At 31.3% G+C, this 21643-nt stretch overlaps 2 protein-coding genes across 2 annotated transcripts; one reads left to right on the forward strand and one right to left on the reverse strand.

Moving 5' to 3' along the window:
- Positions 1-1464: 1464 nt before the first annotated feature.
- LOC137831449 (ATP-dependent zinc metalloprotease FTSH 9, chloroplastic-like) lies at positions 1465-12268 on the reverse strand. The gene is made up of 13 exons (XM_068639128.1): positions 11196-12268; positions 7847-7912; positions 7602-7736; positions 7389-7454; positions 5995-6180; positions 5510-5596; positions 5300-5413; positions 5061-5185; positions 3984-4092; positions 3551-3676; positions 2747-3070; positions 2554-2677; positions 1465-2016 (listed from the first exon to the last, which is right to left on the reverse strand). The coding sequence occupies exons 1-13, from the start codon at positions 11991-11993 to the stop codon at positions 1904-1906; spliced, it is 2373 nt and encodes a 790-aa protein (XP_068495229.1). The 5' UTR covers positions 11994-12268; the 3' UTR covers positions 1465-1903.
- Positions 12269-16799: 4531 nt separating this feature from the next.
- On the forward strand, positions 16800-21423 carry LOC137833082 (uncharacterized). The gene is made up of 5 exons (XM_068641458.1): positions 16800-18253; positions 18529-19409; positions 19605-20246; positions 20819-21022; positions 21123-21423. Exons 1-5 carry the CDS (start codon positions 17077-17079, stop codon positions 21267-21269), a joined length of 3051 nt encoding a protein of 1016 aa, XP_068497559.1. The 5' UTR covers positions 16800-17076; the 3' UTR covers positions 21270-21423.
- Positions 21424-21643: the final 220 nt, after the last annotated feature.

The raw sequence follows: 21643 nt of genomic DNA on the forward strand, positions 1-21643 counted from the left end.
AAGTATTATTGATTGAAGGGAATGAATGGGTGAAAAGATGGATATAATTGGAGAATGATAGAGTATGGCGCATGGGATCACATGTTCCTCTTTCTCAGTACTTGTTTGTCCAATGCAATGCTTTGTCGCCACTTTACCTCACATGCGAAAATTCAACTTTTTCTTTTCTTTTATCTTATCTTCCTTACAAGAACAAATGAACAAAAAACTTGAGTTATTTATGTTGCTTTGGTACAACAGGTTCACTGACAAACCACTTTTACTCTTTACCAAATGAGTTAATTATGTTTTTCTTTAATATGCTATAATATAAAATTGATTTTCATCTTAGATCTAAACTTATCAATTAAATGTTTGTAATATAAAAATAATTGAAATTTATTTTATTATATCTATAACTAATTTAATTTAAAATTCTACTTCATAAACCCACTAAAAAAATAATTACAATGAAGAGTTTGCAATTAAAACAAATTTTTTGAAAAAAGACTAACAATCTTTAAAAAATTAACAATAATTTCAAATACTCATTCTAATCATAATCATTTCCATAGTACTGAACAATCTAAAATTTGAATTAGAAAAAAAATTAATTTTGTATTATAATACAGAAAAAAAAAACATATTTAATATTTAACTCTTACGAAATATATAACATAATTATATGCATTTTTTAATACTTGTATAAATGAAAATATTCTTATATTTGATTATGTGACTATAATTTTATTTATTTTTAATAACAACATTATTAACAATATATATTATTAATAACAAATAAAACAAATTTTATTTTCACTCATTTCTTTTTAACAAAACAACTCTCTTTTTCACTCGCTTTTTTTATTCTTCCATTCCTGTGACAGAATACTCTTAACTTATATTTAGATTAGAAATTTTAAAATACATTATCAAGACATAACATTTTACAAATAAAACAACTCAAATTTGACAAAATTATAATTCAATATATTTTAATTTTCATAAAATTGTGACTCAATTCAAAGATAATGCAATTTAAAACTAGCACTTAAGCTTTGGATGGAATCAAAAGAGAACTGAAACTATCTACTTTTTGTATTCACTCTTTAGAGCAGAGGAAAGGCAGGAGAACGTGACTGACATGAAATGAAATGACACCATAAACATAAACATTTAGCAGGTACGGAGTGTTGCATTCAGACGGCAACAGATATTTTAGACTTGCTTCAAAATATCAATTATCTTACCATAACAATACAAAATCATCACTATCATTCATGCCTGTAAAAATGGACTAGGAACAAAATAATAAATTCGTCTATTATCCAAAGGTCAATGTTTCATATACTCTACCCCTACACTCAAGATGTTACCTCAATTCGACTGCAGTTGATTATGATTTATGGGGCCAGAGCTGTTTTATTTTTTGGAAGAAAAGAGGCCACCATTTGGAAATGGGTCACTAGCAATTCTGCCAAGATATTTTTGGAGTAACACATAGCAGAGTTTTTCATATTTCACAGAATCAAACTGTACAGAAGTAATTACATTTGCAGGCAATCACATGTGACCACAATAATTGTCAGCGTAAAAACACATTCATCTAACAACATTTATGTAATAAAGGTGGCACCAAGACTTGTGGAACCGGTGAAGAGGCATTGATGCGTAAATTTTGAAGCTTTCCATTTCCCATAGCTTTGGAGATTTGGTTGAGTGAATTATAACGCAGACAACAGGCTGGCTATTTGTTAAAAACGATGCCAAAATTCACCTTACAGGAGGAATGTACAAAGTTGTAAAGGTGGAATTCATGCTATTTGAGATATAACTTCACCGGCTTCAGGGAAATGATGTCAATTCATATCCTAAGTTACAGTCCACATAACTTGTAGACAGCTCTCAACTATGAGGAACCAGTCTACGGTGGGAGGAGAGGTTGTTGTTTACCTTTGACAAAGGTGGCAAGCTCTGTTGGTGCTACCACCATTCTTAACCACTTTTGTAGCTCTTCACCCTCAACTTTCTCCTTTTCTGAAGAATAAGCACCACTAGAACATGAGAACTAAGCTAGAATGACGAGTTTCAACATCAGTATCATATACATTCACGAAAGCAAATAATACATCCCAAATTAATTAAAATCCCTTACATGACCAATAAACTCCAGGTGGAATGAACTTGTAAGCCTAAATCTAATCTCCACTCCTACTTGATTGGTTACAGAAGTTCTAAATCCAAACCTAACATAATTCTTCGTGCCATTTCACTGATGGCTTAATGACACAAGTGAAGATACAAGCAACACATGCATGTATATCGTCAGATGAGCCTTCGTTCACATTTCAGGCCAAACAGATAGGGGGCATGTAACATTGATATCAAGAGTTGTGTACTTGAACACGTTCAAGTATAATTGATTATATTCTTTATTTAAACAGTGACCCTTAACCCTAAACATGTCAATTAATCATTTAAGTATGTTTAAAGATATTGCATGTATTAATCACTATTGATTTGTAATGGCCGAACTGCTAAATCACCTAACATTAAGAACAGTAAACATATTACCTTCCAAATCAGCACCAAGACCCTCCAAAACAGTAGGATTTGCTCGAATAATGGAGAGTGCTACAGCCAGTGCAGATTGCAGTAATGTTTGCACCTCTTTTTGAACAAGATCGACAAGATGTCCCTGTTGAATTCAAACTAAAATCAGCATAAGCAAAAAATTGAATAAGAAAAAGTCACAGAACTGCACGACCTGATCCCTTCCCCAAGGAACTGCTCCCCCAAACTCATCAACTCCACCACTACAAAGAGTGGCTATTGACACAGGGCCTATGGTCTGATTAAGACCATATTCAGCTATAGCCTTGTACGCCATGTCAGTTGCTCGTCGTATGTCATCAAGTGCTCCTGTTGATACTCGACCAGAAAAAACAACTTCTTCAGCAGCACGTCCTCCAAGAAGGGTCACCAGGCGACCATGCAACTCATCAACAAATAGCAAGTATCTATCCTCAGTTGTTGGAGGAATATAAGTAAAGCCCAAAGCCCCTCCTGACCTTGGCAATATACTTAGTTTCTGATGACATACAAGATATTACGGCGTTGAATATCCTTAAAAAGTATTTAATGATGATTAATGAAGAGCAACATATAGATTTCCAAGATATAACTTACATATACACAAGTAGGCTGCAAATTTTAAGAGTAACTTCTACAACTGTGATTGTTTGTTTACAGATAATATGACGATCCATAAAAAAAAATGAAGCACAACCCAAACTTAATGGAGCACGGTAAATACAACACTTTGCTTGCAGAAGCCTCCTATCTAAGATTTTCACAATTTCACCTCACTTCTATTTATCAGATATCTCCAGAACTTTATACATTATTATTCACCATAACAGCTAGAATTTCCAAATATCATCCCCAATGCAAAAATGCTTGAATATTAACCCAATCACCTCATCTCTCATCCCCAACCCAATAAAGATAAGCAAAAACAAGTTAGTGACATTTTTTAGTTACCAGTAACATAGCATCTTCAACCATTTACCTCGACACGTGGCTGTCCAGGAAGAAGCTTTGCAACTGCAGTACCTACTACAGCATGACCAGCCTCATGTCGTGCAACTACAGCCTTCTCACTTCCTCTCAACTTGGCAGTCTTCTTCTCTATGCCCTGAAACAAATAATTCAGTTCATATTTAACACAACCAATTGCAGAACTGAATTTTTTAATTTCATGTTAATTTGACAGCAAGAAAAATCAGACCAAACTACATATGGTAACAGTCAAGTATTAAAAAATTAGATACATAAACATCCAAGAACATTAAAAGAACCAAAGGTCATCAAAACAGTCTATGTCGGCTGTTACTCGAATCCAAGCTAGACTACTTTTATCCATAACATACAACTGTCAGTAGGGCAGTAAAGACCAACTAATTAGAGTGAATTATAGGCCATCGTGAGAACATTTGACTTACAGCTATAGATCTTTCTACAGCTTGGATGAAATCAAGTTTTTCCACCACAATTTTATTTTGTCTTCCAGCCAGTAAAGCAGCCTCATTTACAAGGTTTGCAAGATCTGCTCTGTAACAATGTAACAAGGTATTCAAAATCATGAATTTTACCTTTAGGGAAGGGATAAAAATTGTAAATAGAATCACAAGATTTACCAAAATTAATATACATTCGCTCATATTCATATAAATTCATATATATGCAAGTCAGTCTATTTATAACCCATATTCCATAAATGTGATGCATCATATTCACAAGTCATAGCCCATAAAGTAGTAAAAGCTTAACAACTCCAAAACACAAGTACACAACATGTCAAGTTATAACTAACAAGGCATAAAATTTGAACACCTCAAGCAAATAGTAATATTCTAATCCTAGAGTCTAGATGTCTAATCTAACAAATGTGCCGCATTATAATCACAATGATCCAACATTTGATCCTCATCTTCAGCTCCGCCAACTGGGAACAAGGAAACGAAAAGAAGGTGGGTGTGGGGAACAAGAAGAGAGCAAGAGGGTACATTCAAACAGAAACAGCAAAAGCATAAAAACCCAATTTCAACAGAGAAACAAAGAAATGCAAGTTCAAGCAAAAAATAGAACAGAGACAAAATGATGGGCGGAAGCTGCAGTTCAGTTTTCATTGTTGCAGATGCCTAGTGAAGAAGGGGTAGTTCAATGTTAGAGTTCCCCAATGGAACAAAATGAAAGCAGCTTCAAACAGTGTTGAACCAAATTGGGGGTCACTAACTTTTAAAGCGGGTAAAAAATATCATGTAAAAACATTTCATAGCATACCAGTTCAATTAAAAAAATCACATGCTTTTAGTGATTTGACGAATTGAATCCCCATTTCATTGGTTGTTTGAATCTTTCAGAGGGATTAAAATATGATGTTTTTAATAGCATTGTAAAAAGTACAACAATAGTTTTATCCCACTGGGTGGAAGGTAATGATGAACAAGTTTCCAACTGAAATTCCAATCTATATTTTCAAAAAAGGGAGAGTAGGTGAGCGTGAGCAGCATACTTACCCAGTAAAACCAGTGGTCATACAAGCAATGTCACCAAGGTCAACATCCTTGGCTAAAGGAAGTTCCTTCTTGGAAACGTGAACTTTTAGGATGGCTTCTCTTCCAATCCTATCAGGTGTTTCTACCTAATAATTATGGGAAGTTTATTAAAGATATACATAATGTTGATAATTGTCAATTAATATCAATGTTTAAACCATAGGACGTCATGTATTAAAAATTAAAAATAGAATACAGACCATAACTACACGATCAAATCTTCCTGGCCGGCGAAGTGCAGGGTCCAAGACATCTGACCTATTAGTAGCTCCAAGAACAATCACTGCAGAATTGCTGTCAAAACCGTCCATCTCCTGCCAAGCAACTTTAACAAATTAGTTTTATTAGGGTAGTTTTACTTATTTATTTCTTTACATTCACAAGAAAAAAAATGTCATAAGAATGCTGACAGTGAGCAACTGATTCAAGGTTTGCTCTCGTTCATCATTGCTGACCATGCGAAATTTTCCATCACGACTTTTAGCTACAGCATCTATCTGCATACCAAAAGAAATGTTGATCTGATTAATATAGTAGGTGTGTTTAGGATAACCGTAAAAATGAAATTATTTGAATACTCAATTATTACAATTAGAATCGTGGTAAGTCTGCCAAAAAGTTATTTCAAGACGTGTAATTTCATTTGGACAAAACAAAAAATATGTACAAAGCTTGAAAAGGAAAATAAACTGTTGAGAAATAATCACAAGTTACAAACATATTCATAAAATTAGTTTATTTTTTCAGAAAAAAAATAAATCTTTTACAAATTCCAGCTACTATCTCATACATGCAGCTGAAATTGCAAACAACTTTTCTATCCCAAAAACAGTTGAAATCTTTAATTAATCTTTCCCAAACCACAAAAGAAGAATACACACACACATATATATACCTCATCAATAAAGATTATGGCCGGAGCTTCCCTTTTTGCCCTTGCAAATAGATCTCTAACACGAGAGGCACCCATACCAACATACAATTCCACGAACTCACTAGCAGAACAACTTATAAATGGCACATCAGCTTCCCCAGCCACAGCCTTTGCTAGTAAAGTCTTACCTGTGCCAGGAAGACCCACCTGTAAGATAACCAATAGATATTCACTGCCTAGATGACAATCTAAAGCAATATTAAAAATCTTCACACATGAACAGAAGTTAAAACATTTAAAAAATTTATGCCCAAGACTATCTATGCCATGCACAACACGATAGTGGTCCTCTATATTGCAAGTTAATCATCACTTAAATATGAGAAAATATGTTAGAAGGTACCGGATTAGGATTTGAAAGGATTTTAAAAGATTTTTTGGATAAACAATTCTTATGGTATTTAATTTTGGACTTTTAAACAATACAAAGAAGTCTTGTGTTATTCAGTCACAACTATCAGAATTTTTTAGGAGGACAACAAAATTCCATAATATTCAATAAAAAATACTTGCAACTTATAAAAGTCTTCTAGTATTCAAAAATTACAACTTTCAATAGAATACATTTTACTATGGATTTTTTGTGATTTTTAATACGAGACTTACATAGACACTTATTCTTTCTATTCCAACTAGTTGTCAGAGTTTTCTTTCTCCCATCACACATATCTTTTCTCTTTTCATTGAAGATGTGTCATGGTCGTGTTGACAGATTTTCAGTTAAACCAGTTGACAAATTTTCAACTTCCGCATTAATAGATAATGAAATTGAGCCTATTATTGATATCCAGGAGCAAAGTGAGAAAATGTTAATGTGTAGAAGGCTAGTACAGCTTATATATGTAGGACAAATGTAGTTTAGACGAACATAAAGCTAGAATCTATTAGCTATTAAAAAATTGTGTTGGTTTCACTTTTCCTTGTCAATCCTATCAATTCTTCACTATTTTTTCATTGACTCTGGTAATATTGAATGTTTTCTAAAAATCCATGGAGTCTTTTCAAATCATTTAAAATTTTAAATTCTTACAATATAAATCAAATAAAATCTAAACTAAAAAATCTTGGTCATAAAGGTCTTAATCTTTTAAGTCTTAACATTACTACGTAGTCTTTTAAAATCCAGAAGACATTTTTATGCTAAAATAGTCTTTTAAAATCTCAAGACACTGCCTTAGTGTCAGGAAGTAGACAATCCTGCTGGATTTTTAACCCAGGAATTTCTCCCAAATAAAATTAGACATACGTGACCCATTCTCAAATAATTATTCACAACTATAGAGTTGGCTAATACAACATATGGTTCCATCCTGGTATATGAGTATAATTTTTCAGATATTCTAACTATAACTTACCAAGAGAACACCACGAGGTGGGCGAGCACCAAGCCTTACATATCTGTCTGGATTTCGAAGAAATTCCTGGCCAGTGAACATCAGCATAGTCAAAATTAAAACCATGTACCACCAGAAAAACGGAAAAATAGAATATAAGATTAAGCTGAACAATAAAAGCCTTTAATCCAACAGACTGTAAGTGGTGAAAAATGATAAAAGATTCCAGCTTACCACAATCTCTTCTAACTCCTCTTTAGCTTCATCAACACCAGCAATATCAGCAAAAGTTACTATTTCTCCTTGTTCAGATGACTTCTTACCAGTAGAAGTGCCAGATTTGCGGTTCCGAATCTGACCGGCTGTATGCTGTGCAGCATAAAATTATTAAGAAAAAAATATCATTTTAAAGTTATAGGAAGCCTAGGTTGTATGAGAAGGTCCAAGGAATTAAGAAGGGACAGAATGCAAACTCACACCTGAGAAAAGCTCACAGGGACTCTATGGAGAAGCCCTGCAAGCACAGCAGCATAAAACAAGGCTATCTGTGAATATGAGAATGAAGTCAGTATGCCACGTGTGATGTGTCATATAGTTATGGAATCTACCTCGAAAATCAAGGAAATGTATAACTAATTGGGATAAGCAGATCAATATTTTGAACCAGTGACAATATTGAATTGATAATTCAATACTAGTGAAAGCGAAAATAACCTAGTCATAAACTACAAATACAATAATGCATACTCAACAAATTTCAAAATGGCTTTTGTTATTTTGTGCAGATTGTTCTTATGAATCCAATATAAAAGTTAGCTATTATTAAACCATCAAGGTAATTCATGCTTTAAGAAATTAGTACTCCAAATAGGGTTCTTGTGGCTTTCTGAAAATTATCCTTCTAAACTGGCATAATGATTCACAGAGGATGGGAGCTGCAATCACAACTCTAACTTCTCTTCAAGAAGAAAACACTTAAGTGCTAACATTTTAGTCCAGCCCCTTCACTGTAGGTATTGATATTGACACTTGAACTACTACGCAGAGTTGTCTTCTAACTATCAACTATAACTTTTGACCTAGTAGTAAGAGTTTGATTCAACAATTGGTACAGATTCAAGGTCAAGAGTTCAATTTTCAGTGGAACAATTGTTAAGCGGGAGATTTTGAAAGTTGCATCAATTATGCATAGACCAAGTGAGTCAAGTCACAATAGAAGAATTTGATTCCCAACTGGACAATTGCTAAGGGGGAAGATTGTTGCAAGGTGCATCAATTGTTCCATAGGTCATGTGAGCCAAGTTACAACCAAATTGTAGTGTTTGGGCTGCTACACTCTTAAGTAGAAAGAGTTGTACCCTACAACTATATTTTTGGCTTTGCGGTAAGCACTTGATCAAACCAAACCTTCCCTAAACTTTAAAAAAATATTTGGTTGCTTGTGCTACTCATGTGTACCTCAAGTTAAGCGTGACAAGCTTGACAAAAGGGCTGAACTAAGAATATTTATAAGCTACAGCACAATCTCTAAAGCTTATAGTATTTTTCAGCCTAAAACTGGGAAAATTCTTAAAAGCAGAGGTATGCATTTCACGGAGGACGAAAAATGGTGTCGAAGTGACTCAAAGAAGAAACAAATTGTTGCACTGGAGGTTAAAGATAGAGTAGATGATACACCCGTTCGAGGACAAGGTTGCTTTCTGACATCTACCAGAGAAGCAATGCAGAAGTCTGCAATATAGCTGTGTGAACCAGACAGTTTTGAAGAAGCTACTATGGAGCAAAATGGTAAGCTGCAATGAAAGAGTGAGATTTTTATTTGTCCCAAAGAATATGCAAAGAAGATCCTAAATAAGTTTCAGCTAGATGAACGTAAAATAATGAAAACTGCTATGAATCAAAAGTAGATGCTCAACAAGGAGGATAGAGCTGATAAAGTTGATGAAGCACATTTTAGAAGCTTGGTTGGATGTCTAATGTATCTTACATCCACAAAGCCTGACATTTTATTTCCAGTTAGTGTGTTGTCAAGATTCATGCCCTGTGCTAGTGAACTGCACTTTGAGGCAGCAAAAAAAGTTGTGGGATACATCAAAGGGGCGGTGTCAAGTACTACCAAGTACAAGACTTCAAATTATTGGTTCAGGTGTTTTCTCTTGGTGATCCAACTGAGTTTATTGCAACTGTGAATCAAGTTATTTGGTTGAACAATACTTTACAGACTTTGGTCAGAAGCAAGATAAAAGCATAGACATTTTTGTTGATAACCAAGCAACAATTTTGACTAATCCTGTGTTTCATGGGAAGACCAAGCATTTTAATGTGAAGTCGTTTCACTTAAGAGAAGTTCAAGAAAATGGTGATGCAAGCCTGGTTTACTGCCGTATAGCAAACCAAGCTGTTAACATGGTCACCAAATCTTATCCACTCAGCAGTTTGAATTCCTAAGGAAGAAGCTAGGAGTTTGCCACCTCCAAAACAAGAATGAGTGTTGAGAATGTGCCTTTGGATGTTGCATATATTTAGGAACGTTTCTTGCTTGTTTCAGTTTGAATAAATTAATTTGTTTTGTTTCATTAGCCATTAGTAGATTAGCTAGCTAAGTTATTAGTGTGATTACTAGAATCAGTTATTTCAGAATGTATTTTAATTAAGTTGCATTAAGGTAGTAAGATGCTAGAGAAAGCACTTTCTGTTGCACTCTATTCTTTCATCAAGTTCTGCAACTTCACAGTTTTATCTTCTGTTAGCCACTGCTTTTGTTCTTTTTAAACCAACAAAAATAACCATAATTATTGTACCTCTTTCAGGTCTCAAATAGAATATTGCATACTAAACAAATTTCAGATGGTTTTTTGTATTATTTTGTGCAGATCCTTATGAATCCAATAAAAAGCTAGCTACTATTAAGCAATCAAAGTAATTTGATGCTTTAAGAAATTAATACTCCAAACGGGGCTATGGTGGCTTTCAGAAAATTATCCTTCCCAAATAGTATAAAGGTTTACAAAGGATGGGAGCTGCATCCACCACTCTAACTGCTCTCTTCAAGAAGAAGGAAACACTTAAATACCTAGATTTTTAGTCCACCCCCATCATTGTAGCTTCATTCTGAGAAATAAGCATAATTTGTATTCCTCTTTCAGGTCTCAAATTTATTTATTCAAACAACTGTACACACTGCAACAAGAACATTAAGCTTCAAAACACCATCCTGCCCCCAAAATAAGGTAAAAGAAAATAACTAGGGTGGTGTAAGACTGACGGTAAGTGAGAGATTGAGGTAGTTATTTGTAGAAAACACCTACCTTTAGTTTTGTACTAAAACTCCAGGATGAAAACTATGTGTAGAAAATTAATGCTGGTAGTTACTAGTTAGTTCCATGTTAGAAACTGCAGGATGGTAGTACTGTGAAGAAAATAACCACGTATAGATACGTATTAAGTGTATATATCTGATAGTAGGTTTTGTAAAAGAATACCCACTATAGGAAACGTTTGTTTTTGGGAAAGCAGGTGTATTGTTAGATTGTGTATGATTTCAATGTTCATCATTATACTTTGTTACTTAATCAATTGGTGTTCTATCAGAGGCTCTTGATATCCAATTCCGGGATCAACCTCCTCACAGAACAAAAGCCCTGTCCCGCTGTGTGAAGTCGGCTAAATGGATCGTATGGCGCCATGGCTCCAAACTAAATCCAGATAAGCTAGAACTTACATTAAAAAGTTTCCAGCACCACAGTAATAATGCCTAGTTCTAGTTTAATTATCAAACTTCATATATCTCTAAAATCACACACAACACAAGTGTTGCCACGTGCTTACCAGTGCAGAGTTAAAGAATCCGCCAGATCGCTTATCCGGGGACCCAAACTCCACCTTATTGTCCAGCATCTTTTCGTAGGGAGTTCTGATATCACTTGGCCTTGTGGTAGTGTAAACTATCCTCTTAGTTGGTGCAACACTCTTCACCAAAGATTCTGATTCCTGCAACCTAGTAATACTACTACTGCCACCACCACCATTCCCTGCAATAACATCACCAACACCATCATGGCTTGTTCCAACATCAGCCTTCAACTTGAACATGATGTGGACCCCATCCACCTCCACCTTCTGCACCTGGTCACTATTGATCCTACTCAAAAACTCACTATAAGGCACACTCACAAACACCGTCGCAGCCTTAGGATCCGACCCGGGCAGTGGGATTCCGGGTCGGAGCAACCGCATGACGAAGAACCCAATCCCTATTTGCAAAAGCAGAATTCCAATTTCCTGAACCTGAATCAGTGGCTGCCACCGCCACCTTCGCCAACGCGACCACCACCCGCCCTTCCCCCGGTTCGAACCGGCGTCATCGTCGCCGGTCTTCTCCTCGCCGGAATCCGCCGCGGAATCTGGTTCTCCGGCAGAACGACACGCCCATGATGATCGGTGGTGACCCCACAAACCGTACCTAAGAGAATCGTTAGGCGAATTTGGGAATCGAAAACGACGGAGGGTGTCGTCGAGGGGGGGAAGGGAAACCCTAGAATTTGCGCGGGAAAATGGTTGGTAGGGTTTTAATTTGGTGTGGGTTAAAGCTGAGAAATAGTGATAGTGATACTCTAAAGGTAACATTCGAAGCGAGTGAGAGAGACCCAGATACGAAATATCGGAACTTAAAACGTGGGTATTGGAGTTTGCAGGGTTGCAACAATGGTGGGTGAAGAAGAAAGAAGAAACAAGAAAGAAGAAAGAAGAAAGAGAATGCTATTTGAAAAGAGAATGAAAACCGTTGGATTGAGGGGGACTTGGAAGATCTGAGCCGACACTCTAGTCAATGGTCAATAATACTCGCCATCGCTCATGTTTTGTTTCTCTCGTGCGTTTTGTATTTTTGTACTCTTTTTCTTAATTTCATACGCACGCCATGGACTATGCATGAGATTACTATGCGTTTTGATAATTTTTTATTGTCAAAAACAAAACTTGTGCTTTGTTTTATAAATAAAATGGCTCGTGTCATTCTAAATAAAATAAAGGTTTAATTAAGCTTTAAGGATAAATTTAATTTTTTAATATATTGAGTATTAAAAAAAATATTTTTAATTCATTTTTTATTATTTAATTTTATTGTTAATAGTATGTTTAATATTAATACAAAAAATAGTATTAAAGACAAATAAATATGGTAACTAAACAAAGTTAATAACAAAATTAAAAGGTGAAGATTCGATTTGAAAATATAGAATTTTGAGTATTTAATAAATTAATTTTTTTAATAAAGACAAAATATTCAATTTAACCTAGATACTTACTTGAAACTTAAATTAAATTTAAAATAAATAAACACAGTAAGAATTTGAAGATCATTCTTCTTATTAAAGTTAATAAATTGACGTTACATTGAGAATCGGTTCAAAAAAAAGTGTGGAAAGTAGCCTAATTTATTTTGCTTAAATTATAGTAGAGAATATTATCTTTAAGTTTATATCTTAAATAAGATTTTGAGTTATAAAAATATAAATATAAATAAAAAAATGTGAATTCTAGCGTTAAATTTCAAGAAAACTTACTTTGTAGATTAAGAAATGTGATGAAAACTATAAACTTCACATTAAACATGACTTTCAATACATATTCTAACATCTAATCCTAATAAATTAAGAGATATTAATCATTATTCAAACATCTAATTAATAATAGATTAAGAGATGTTGGTCATTGTTCAAACATCTAATTAATAATAGATTAAGAGATGTTGGTCATTGTTCAAACATCTTATTAGTAATAGATTAAGAAATGTTGTTCATTCTTATTAAATGGTGAAGTTTGATTTGATTGAGTAAAGATGAAAAGTTATTAATAGTAATCCATGAATATTTTTGGATTAGTATTTGATATTGAAGACGTGATTATCAAATTTCGTGGAGATGATTATGAATTTAAAAAAATTTATACGGAAAGATTGGTGTATAAATTAATTAATTTTATAATTCTTTAAATTTAAAAATTACACATTCTCAAAAAAACATTTCTTCATATATATATATATATATATATATATATATATATATATATGTGTATATATAAGTAATTGTTCATAACATATTATCTTAAGAAATTTAAAGTTGAAACAAAATCTAAGAATTTATCATATTATTTTTAGAGAAACTCTTTTCTAAATACACCGACTTCAATTATTGTAAAAATGGTTAATTTTTTTTTTTTGTTTAAAGAGACTAATTCATTTTAAAAAAATTAAAATGTTTCAGGACAATATATTATAAAAGATTGAAATTTCAAAATAAATAATTGAATTAATTAAAATTTGAGCATTTCAAATTTCATAAAGAAAAGTAAAAATTTTAAACTTTTCATGTTCTTCAGATATTTTCGTTTGTATTTTCTCATCATCAACTCGATTTCAATCAAAGTGTCGTTAATTTAACTAAAATTGAAACATTATAGTTTAACTAAAATTGAAATATTGTTGGAATAATATTTTTTAGTCATGTGAATTAGGAGTTATTTATTAATGTTGGATTGTTTTTTATTTATATTGTTGGGGATCATTTTATTATTGTTATTGTTGTAAATTAGTATTATTTATAGCTTGATATTAGCCTCTTTTTTTTTCAACGTGGATGGTGTTATATTTTGACGAATTTGAACCAGACTTTTTCAAAATGGCTATTTTTTTTTAACATGGTGATTAATTTTTTGTTATCATTGACACTAATTTATTGTTTATCAATAGTTTAATAGATTTTTTTTAATGCTAATAGTCAAAACTTTCGGCCCGCGCGAATATTAAGTTTAAATTAAACCTCGGATGATTTTGATGATTATAAATATATATATATATATATATTATTCTTGTAATGTGATTTATTTTAAAAATATAATATATTTATTATATAAATTTGGTTTTTAACATTTCTATATTTTTTCCACATTTAATATTATAATATACGTAAATTTCCAACATAGGTATAATTATCTTATTGTGTAATGTGATTTATTTTAAAAATATAATATATTTATTATATAAATTTAGTTTTTAATATTTCTATATTTTTTCCACATTCAATATTATAATATACGTAAATTTTCAACATAAATATTTACATAGGTATAATTCTCTTATTTGTTCCTATATTTAGGGTCAGTATTCAATTTAGTACCCTATTTTTTAAAAAATATGGCTTTTAAAAAAATCAACTTGATCTTATATTTTTTAAAATGTATCTAAAATGGTCATTTATGTTAAGTCGCACCAAACGACATCAAGTGCTGCTTATGTGTCAATAGGGATGGCAAAGCGGGTCAGTCCGTCCCGCAGAGTGAATGCGGGCTAAATTTTTCGTCCTGCCCCGCATAAGGACTAGCCCGCGGGTTTGCGGGCCAGCCCGCATTCAATTTTTTAATTTTTTTTTTAAATTGAATGATTTTTTTTTTCTTTTTGTCTTGAAAAATTGTTATAAAAAACAAAGACATTAGGATTAATACAACAACAAACATTAATTGAATGTTACATCATCCAAGTATCAACATTCCAATATTATTTACTTACCCATTACCTAACATATCTACTATTATTTATTCCAAATTACACGGAAAATATCGTATCCAACATCTTGTATTTTCATCCTAAAACTAGACCAAAAAGGAGTCTCAAAGAAATTATAACTCCAATAACTTTTGTAATTTTCTACCCCAAAATGAAAAAGAAAGAAAAATATAACATTTTATCCACTACTGTCAAAGTCAAGGAGTCTAATGGCGAGCTTCGATCGTCAGAATCTTAGAGACAAGGCAGATGAAAGGAGAAAAGATTTTTTAGAGAGATGATGGTTCTTTTAAAATGAAACTTGAATAACTAATTTTTTATTTATATACCCTTTTCACTTTAATAATAAAATATTTAGGTATCATTTTAATTGTACATTTTTTTTATAAAAGCTTCCATCATTTTAATTGTAATACTTCTAATCTAAGATTATTTTTTTTTGTCCTTACATGGTTTGATAAAAATAGAAGGATTTAAAATATAACAAATAATATATATAAAAATTTACTGTTATATAATTTTATAATAATAATAAATAATATAAGTAATAATAATAATAATTACAATAAAATTTTCAAAGAAAGTAACATGTTTTTTTTTAAAAAAAAATTGTTTCATATCATTATATTTAATTTCTAATAAAATCAAACACAAATCCATAAATAAATAATTAAAAAAAGTATATAATAAAATAAAACAAATATTTCAAAATATTTATTTTCTAAATTCAAATATTTAAACCACAATAATTAAAAATACATTTTGATAACTTAACAAATTATCATTTAATAACGGAGAACTCACTAAATTAACATTTAACTTAATAATATATGAAGTAATTTAATTAATTATTACAATCTTAGGTTCTTATGAGTTATCTAACACATGTCTATTGAGTAGAAGTTACCGATACAGGACATTCTATTGAGTAGAAGTTACTCGAGTGATTTTTAATAGTTTTTTTATTTAACTTAATTACATTTTTTTATTTTTACTATTATCTCTCAAATTTTTCACTTCCACTTTTTCCAAATTGTTTTCCACACATTTAAGTATAAAATTTTGATTCACCTTTTAACCTGACATTTAATGTCAATGAGCCACTTTAATGTACATTGGCATCAATAATTTCTTATTAGATTAATGAATATAAAAAATTACATATTTAAAATAAGGTATTAAATAGTAAATACAACTGATTTGTTCATTTACTTTATTTTGTGTCTTGAGACATTAAATTTAAGGAAAAAGAATAACGTTTCTAGTAATATATGCACAATTTGATGAATTAGCTAAAAAAAAATGTAAATTTCATATAACATCATATTTAAAATGTGTTAAACAATTTTTTTACAGTTTAAATTAGACATAAAATTATAATTTTTTTCTAGATTTACAGACATTCATTTTTTAAAATTTTCAAACCCCACTTGTGATATATCTAATCTATTTGAATAAAAAATTATGCAACTTCAAAGATCAATCTTTGATTTATATATATAACATTAGACATAAAATGGTTCATGGTTTTGATTCAGATAAAAAATATTTCTTCATTATTATTATCTTTTAAAACATGTAACAAGTGAATATTACAAGACTTGTAAAATTAAAATCCTTCTCTCCTTTTTTTTTCTATGGTAAGTAGAGCTTCTAAATAAAAGGATCTATGAACTGTTTAGCCAACAAAAGGTTTTCTTAAAAAAAGACAGACTAAATATTCATAGTTATCTATGACTATCCATTTGTTAGGGAAGATCAAACATTTGTTAATTGCTAACCACTTATTGGAGGTCTAGTTGACCTTGTTTTTCTCTTTTGTTCTTTCAACATTCACTTTTCAAAATGGTTTTTTATCAACTTATACAAAAACCTCTTTCATGCTAAATTTTGGTTACCTTTCTTTGTTCTTCTTGTTTGCCATTTTTTTTTTTGAAAAAAAAATATATTTTCTTTGAACATTTTTCTAATCAAGTTTGTAACAAACATGATTATTATCCATTACTATAATAATTATGATTACTTTCTTGAACCTAGAAATTCATAAAGTGTTTATAATTTATGTTTTTCACAGTTGACAAATACGTTTGCCTACAAGCTTAGAAGCATTTTAGTTTGTTCTTTGTGCAAATATTTAGAGCAACAGATATGGGTTTGAATGCAAAGGACATTCAACTTTGTTTGTTTAAAGTGATTCATGATTCAAGCAAGTCTAGTTACATATTCATACAAAGACATCCAATAATTTCAAGTGTCTTGTTGATATGTTTTATTCTATATATATTCCTTTCATATATTTACAACTTTTTAGTTTACATCTCCCCTTTCTTTGTATGTGCTATTATTTTTATAAAAATCTTTTGGAGTTCTGAGAAAACACAACTCAAGTATGTCAAAATCAAGGATGAAAAAGAAGAGCAGAAGAAGGTTGAACCAAAATGTCCAAAGATACCAAACTATAAAAGACCAGATATACTTTATAAGTATCCATCACAAAATGCCACAAGTAGAAGGAGAAACTTTAGTGATAAGAATTGGAATGTGTATGGTGGTTTAGAAGAAAATGCCAAGGATTTGTCAACAGTTTTTCATAATGAGTTCACTAAAAAAAATGTGGAGAACAAATGGGGCAAATATTTTGAGAAAGGAGAAAGTTCTTTGGAAAAAAATAGGTTATTTGCAAAAAATACTCAAGTTCATAAAAGGAAACCATTAAGATCTGAACCTTCAATGGTTGACTTGGTGGAATGTGGTGATTTAGATATAGAGAGAAAGATAGAGGATGGGGATGATGAGGAAGAAACACAAGAGGATAGGAACAAAGCTATAGAATGGACAGAAGATGATCAAAAAAACTTAATGTATCTTGGGATTTCAGAAATGGAGAGAAATAAAAGGCTAGAGAGTCTCATAGCTAGAAGAAAAGAAAAAAAGTTATTTAAGGGGCAACCTGAGAAGGTTTTAAATGATAAAAAACCAATTGCACCATTGCTTATGAAAAGAAATGACCCTTTAAATTCTTCAAAAGAGTTTGACGATGACTTAGAAATGCCAGGTTCTGCCCCTTCTCTCATGCCAAGAAGTCCTTATGACATTCCTTATGATCTTACTGAAGAGAGACCCAATCTCACAGGAGATAGTTTTCCTCAAGAATTCTCAAGTCAAAATGACATGCCATTATGCAGGCATGAAAGCTTCAGTTCAGACCACTCTTTCCCATCAGAAACAAAACAAGATGAAGGTGCTAGAGAGCATTATTTCCTTAATAGAAGGAGGAAGTATTCTGATAGATATTCATATTCAAGATTTAGACGAAATCATATGGGTAAGAGTCACATTTTCTCCTTGTCATTTTTCTTTCTTCCCCATATTTCTCTATCACTCTCAAAATAAGGTGATAACTATAAATTTTAAAATAAACTTATGAAAAATGGTTTTTGACCATTTTTAAGTCCTTTTTTTTAACTCTTTTGAAATATCATAATTAATTTCCTATTGAATAAGTGATTTATTAAGTTTTTTATCCAATATATCCAAATAAAAAAAATAAAATTATGTTGAAAGTTGTTCAAGAAAACTAAATGTATTTTACTCGTGCAGATAAGGGAACTCATGACTGGCTAATTGATCAATTGATTTACAGTGGAAGTGAAGAAAGTGGATTGCAAACATCCAATCCATCTATAAAGGGAGATGAATCAACACACGAAGAAGATGGAAAATGTAAAATTGATATGAATGACATGAAAGGTGAGACAATGAAGCATAAAACAAAATCCATATCAAATCAAATAAGTGATTCAGGACTTGAGAAATCAGGACGATGGCCTAAGTTTCCTAAGCCTCATGAGAGAGTTTTCAATTTACCAATATCTACAAGTAGCACTAGTGCTATTAGTAGTAATATAAACGAAGCTATGTATGAGACTGTAACATCAGTAATTGATAAAAGACAAGAAAATATGTTTTTAACTAGTGGGAGACTTTGTCACACCCCAACATATTCAGTAGCTTCTGACTTACAAGTAGAGGTTTCTGAAATTGGTTCACCAACATCAACAGTTGGTGAGAATGATGAGATAAACTCATCCACTGATAGAGACTCTATATTATATGATGGGGACATTGATAGAGATATTAGTTCTGGCAGTGAAGAATTATGGGGAGCCTCTTTCCATGGAGTAAAAGAAACACAAAAAGTTAAAAATGATGGGGATAACGTAGAAGTGAACAATTCTTCAAAGGATGTTGTTTCACCCTTTGATCCATGCCATATAGATGAAGAAAATGCAGTTGATGTGTGCTCATCATCCTCAAAATCTGATGTGCCTGAAAATACTCCAACCCATGCAATAGATAGTCATCATAACATATTTGGTTATACGAAACATTTTATGGGGGGAAATGAAGCACCACAATCTTCCAATTTTTCTCGTACTCTAGATCAATTTCCAAACGAAACACACTCAGAAAATCCGAACGTAAGTTACCTTGATGTTATTTTGTAATAAAATTGTTGGCAATTTTTTTTTTATGTTTATAAATTCACATACAATTAAAAAAAACATGTCATTTTATGTTTGTGAGAATTTAATCACTACATTTTACTTATTTGCTTCATTAGAAAGACACTATAGGAGGATACAAATATTCTTCTTATTTTTTTCTACTTTCAGGAATGGTGCAACATGACTGAGAATGTAACAAATGAGGCACAATTTATCAATGATGCAGTCACCAATCAAGATAATATAGAGAACTCAAGAAATAATGAAGATCCTAACAAATCAGTAGTGCGACAAGAATCAATTGATGATGCCTCCATTTACTCAGTTTTATCATCACCAAGGTCTGTGTTACCTGAGAAAGCAATGACAGATGAAATTTCATTATCGAATTTTGATCAACACATGCATATAGATGGTCAACAATCTATTGTTGAGGGTTTAACACAAGAAAGTTTAGATAGTGAAAATTCACCTAACATCATGCTTCATACCAGACAACCAATGATAGATGATGTAATAGATGCAATTTCATTGTCAAATTTTGATCAACACAGGCATATAGAACCTCAACAATCTATCGTGGATGGTATGACCCAAGAAAGCTCAAACAACGAAAGTTCAAATGATGTCATGCCTCAAACAATGCAACCAATGATGGATGATATAATAGATGAAATTTCATTGTCAAATTTTGATCAACACATGGATATAGAGCCTCAACAATCCACTACGGAGGGTGTGACCTCAGAAACTTTAACAACGAAAACTCCGCATGATGAATTACATAATGTTAACTTCAATCAATCAGAGGTATGTCTCTTAGAACATTTTTAAATACTTTCATCATTAAAGACTTTTTAACTTCCAAACATTAAACCAAATCGAAAAATTTATTTATTATTTATTATATTTTATATCATCTAACTAAATAAAAAAATTATAATTTTCAGAAGTCATTGAAATTAAGAGTTTATATGTTTTATAAAAAAAATTATTTCCCTTTTAAATTTCCACAAGTAATTTCAAAATGTTCTATTATTTGCACTTTACTTTCTTTAAACAGAAACCAAGTAAAAACAAGACAATTTTTTCATAATTATTTGTGAAAACAAAAATTTAAAATACAAAATGTTTTCTCAAATTAAACAAAAACCTTAATAGAGAAATGCTCAGGTTCCTTAAATATACCTACAAAATTTCAGTTTTTTAGTTATTGACAACAAAATATTTGTTGTTAGGCCTCCTTAAATTTAGTCTCTGATTATTTTTTGGACCTAGCACTTGTTTTACAAAATTAAAACCAAACAAACTTTAAATTTTCTCTATCAAATGAAATAAGAAAAGCTTTAAACCTTATTTTGCATATTACTTGTATTGACCAGGAGCAGCAGATTAGTCCCCAAGAGAATTTTAGGGAAGAATCAAATATCTTTGGCAATATGAATGATGAACACATCAAAAACAATGAAGACAATTCTAACCACCTAAATAGTGAAGAAGCTACTACAAAATCAACAAGCACAATAAGTGAGACAACAAATTTGGAGGACATGAATGAAAAATCAAGAGATTTAGTGGATGATGAAGTAACATTTGATTCTTTAACATTTTTATAATTATTGTACATTAATTTATCCTATATTATATGAAATTAGATATAAAAGTGTTTTTTTGTAAATTGAATAGGTGGCATCAAGAGAAATGCTTAAAGATGATAAGAATGAGAAAACATCAAGTAGCAACAATGTGAATGATGAGTTGTCAAAACAAAGGACCAATAAGGCAAGGTCTCAAAACAGAGATTCAGGTTACTTATCTGACATATTTGATTGATTGTAATGACAAATTTTAGGGATACCAACAAATAATGGTCATAATTATGCATTATCTTAATCTCCTTTGTGTATTAATAGGATAACTATAGAGGTAAATGACATGTACAACACAAATGCAAATTTACATATTCAGAGTTCCATTACTTTTTTTTATCCTTTTAGGCTTCTCTATTTATTCTTTACTTGTGTGTACTTCAATTATTATATAAATTGATATTTTGGATAAAATATCAATAAATAAATATTACTGTAAATAAATTAATAAAACATAATGATATATACAATATAAAAAGTTATTAAATATAAATTAATTTAAAGAAAAAAAAGCTATTTACTATATTAATTAAGTTAGATATTATTTTATAAACTAAA

The sequence above is a fragment of the Phaseolus vulgaris genome, chromosome 6 (genome assembly GCF_000499845.2).
Source record: "Phaseolus vulgaris cultivar G19833 chromosome 6, P. vulgaris v2.0, whole genome shotgun sequence".
NCBI classification, from domain to species: domain Eukaryota; kingdom Viridiplantae; phylum Streptophyta; class Magnoliopsida; order Fabales; family Fabaceae; genus Phaseolus; species Phaseolus vulgaris.

What these genes read in the sequence shown, in the direction of transcription:
- LOC137833082 (XM_068641458.1), top strand. Translation starts at nt 17,077, where the DNA reads ATGGGTTTGAATGCAAAGGACATTCAACTTTGTTTGTTTAAAGTGATT. An exon ending in ATTTAGACGAAATCATATGG is followed by an intron (nt 18,254 to 18,528) that starts GTAAGAGTCACA and finishes TTACTCGTGCAG; the next exon opens with ATAAGGGAACTCATGACTGG. An exon ending in CACACTCAGAAAATCCGAAC is followed by an intron (nt 19,410 to 19,604) that starts GTAAGTTACCTT and finishes TTCTACTTTCAG; the next exon opens with GAATGGTGCAACATGACTGA.
- LOC137831449 (XM_068639128.1), bottom strand. Translation starts at nt 11,993, where the DNA reads ATGTTACCTTTAGAGTATCACTATCACTATTTCTCAGCTTTAACCCAC. An exon ending in AGGAGTTAGAAGAGATTGTG is followed by an intron (nt 7,455 to 7,601) that starts GTAAGCTGGAAT and finishes TTCACTGGCCAG; the next exon opens with GAATTTCTTCGAAATCCAGA. An exon ending in CTGTAGAAAGATCTATAGCT is followed by an intron (nt 3,677 to 3,983) that starts GTAAGTCAAATG and finishes TATTTGTTTCAG; the next exon opens with GGCATAGAGAAGAAGACTGC.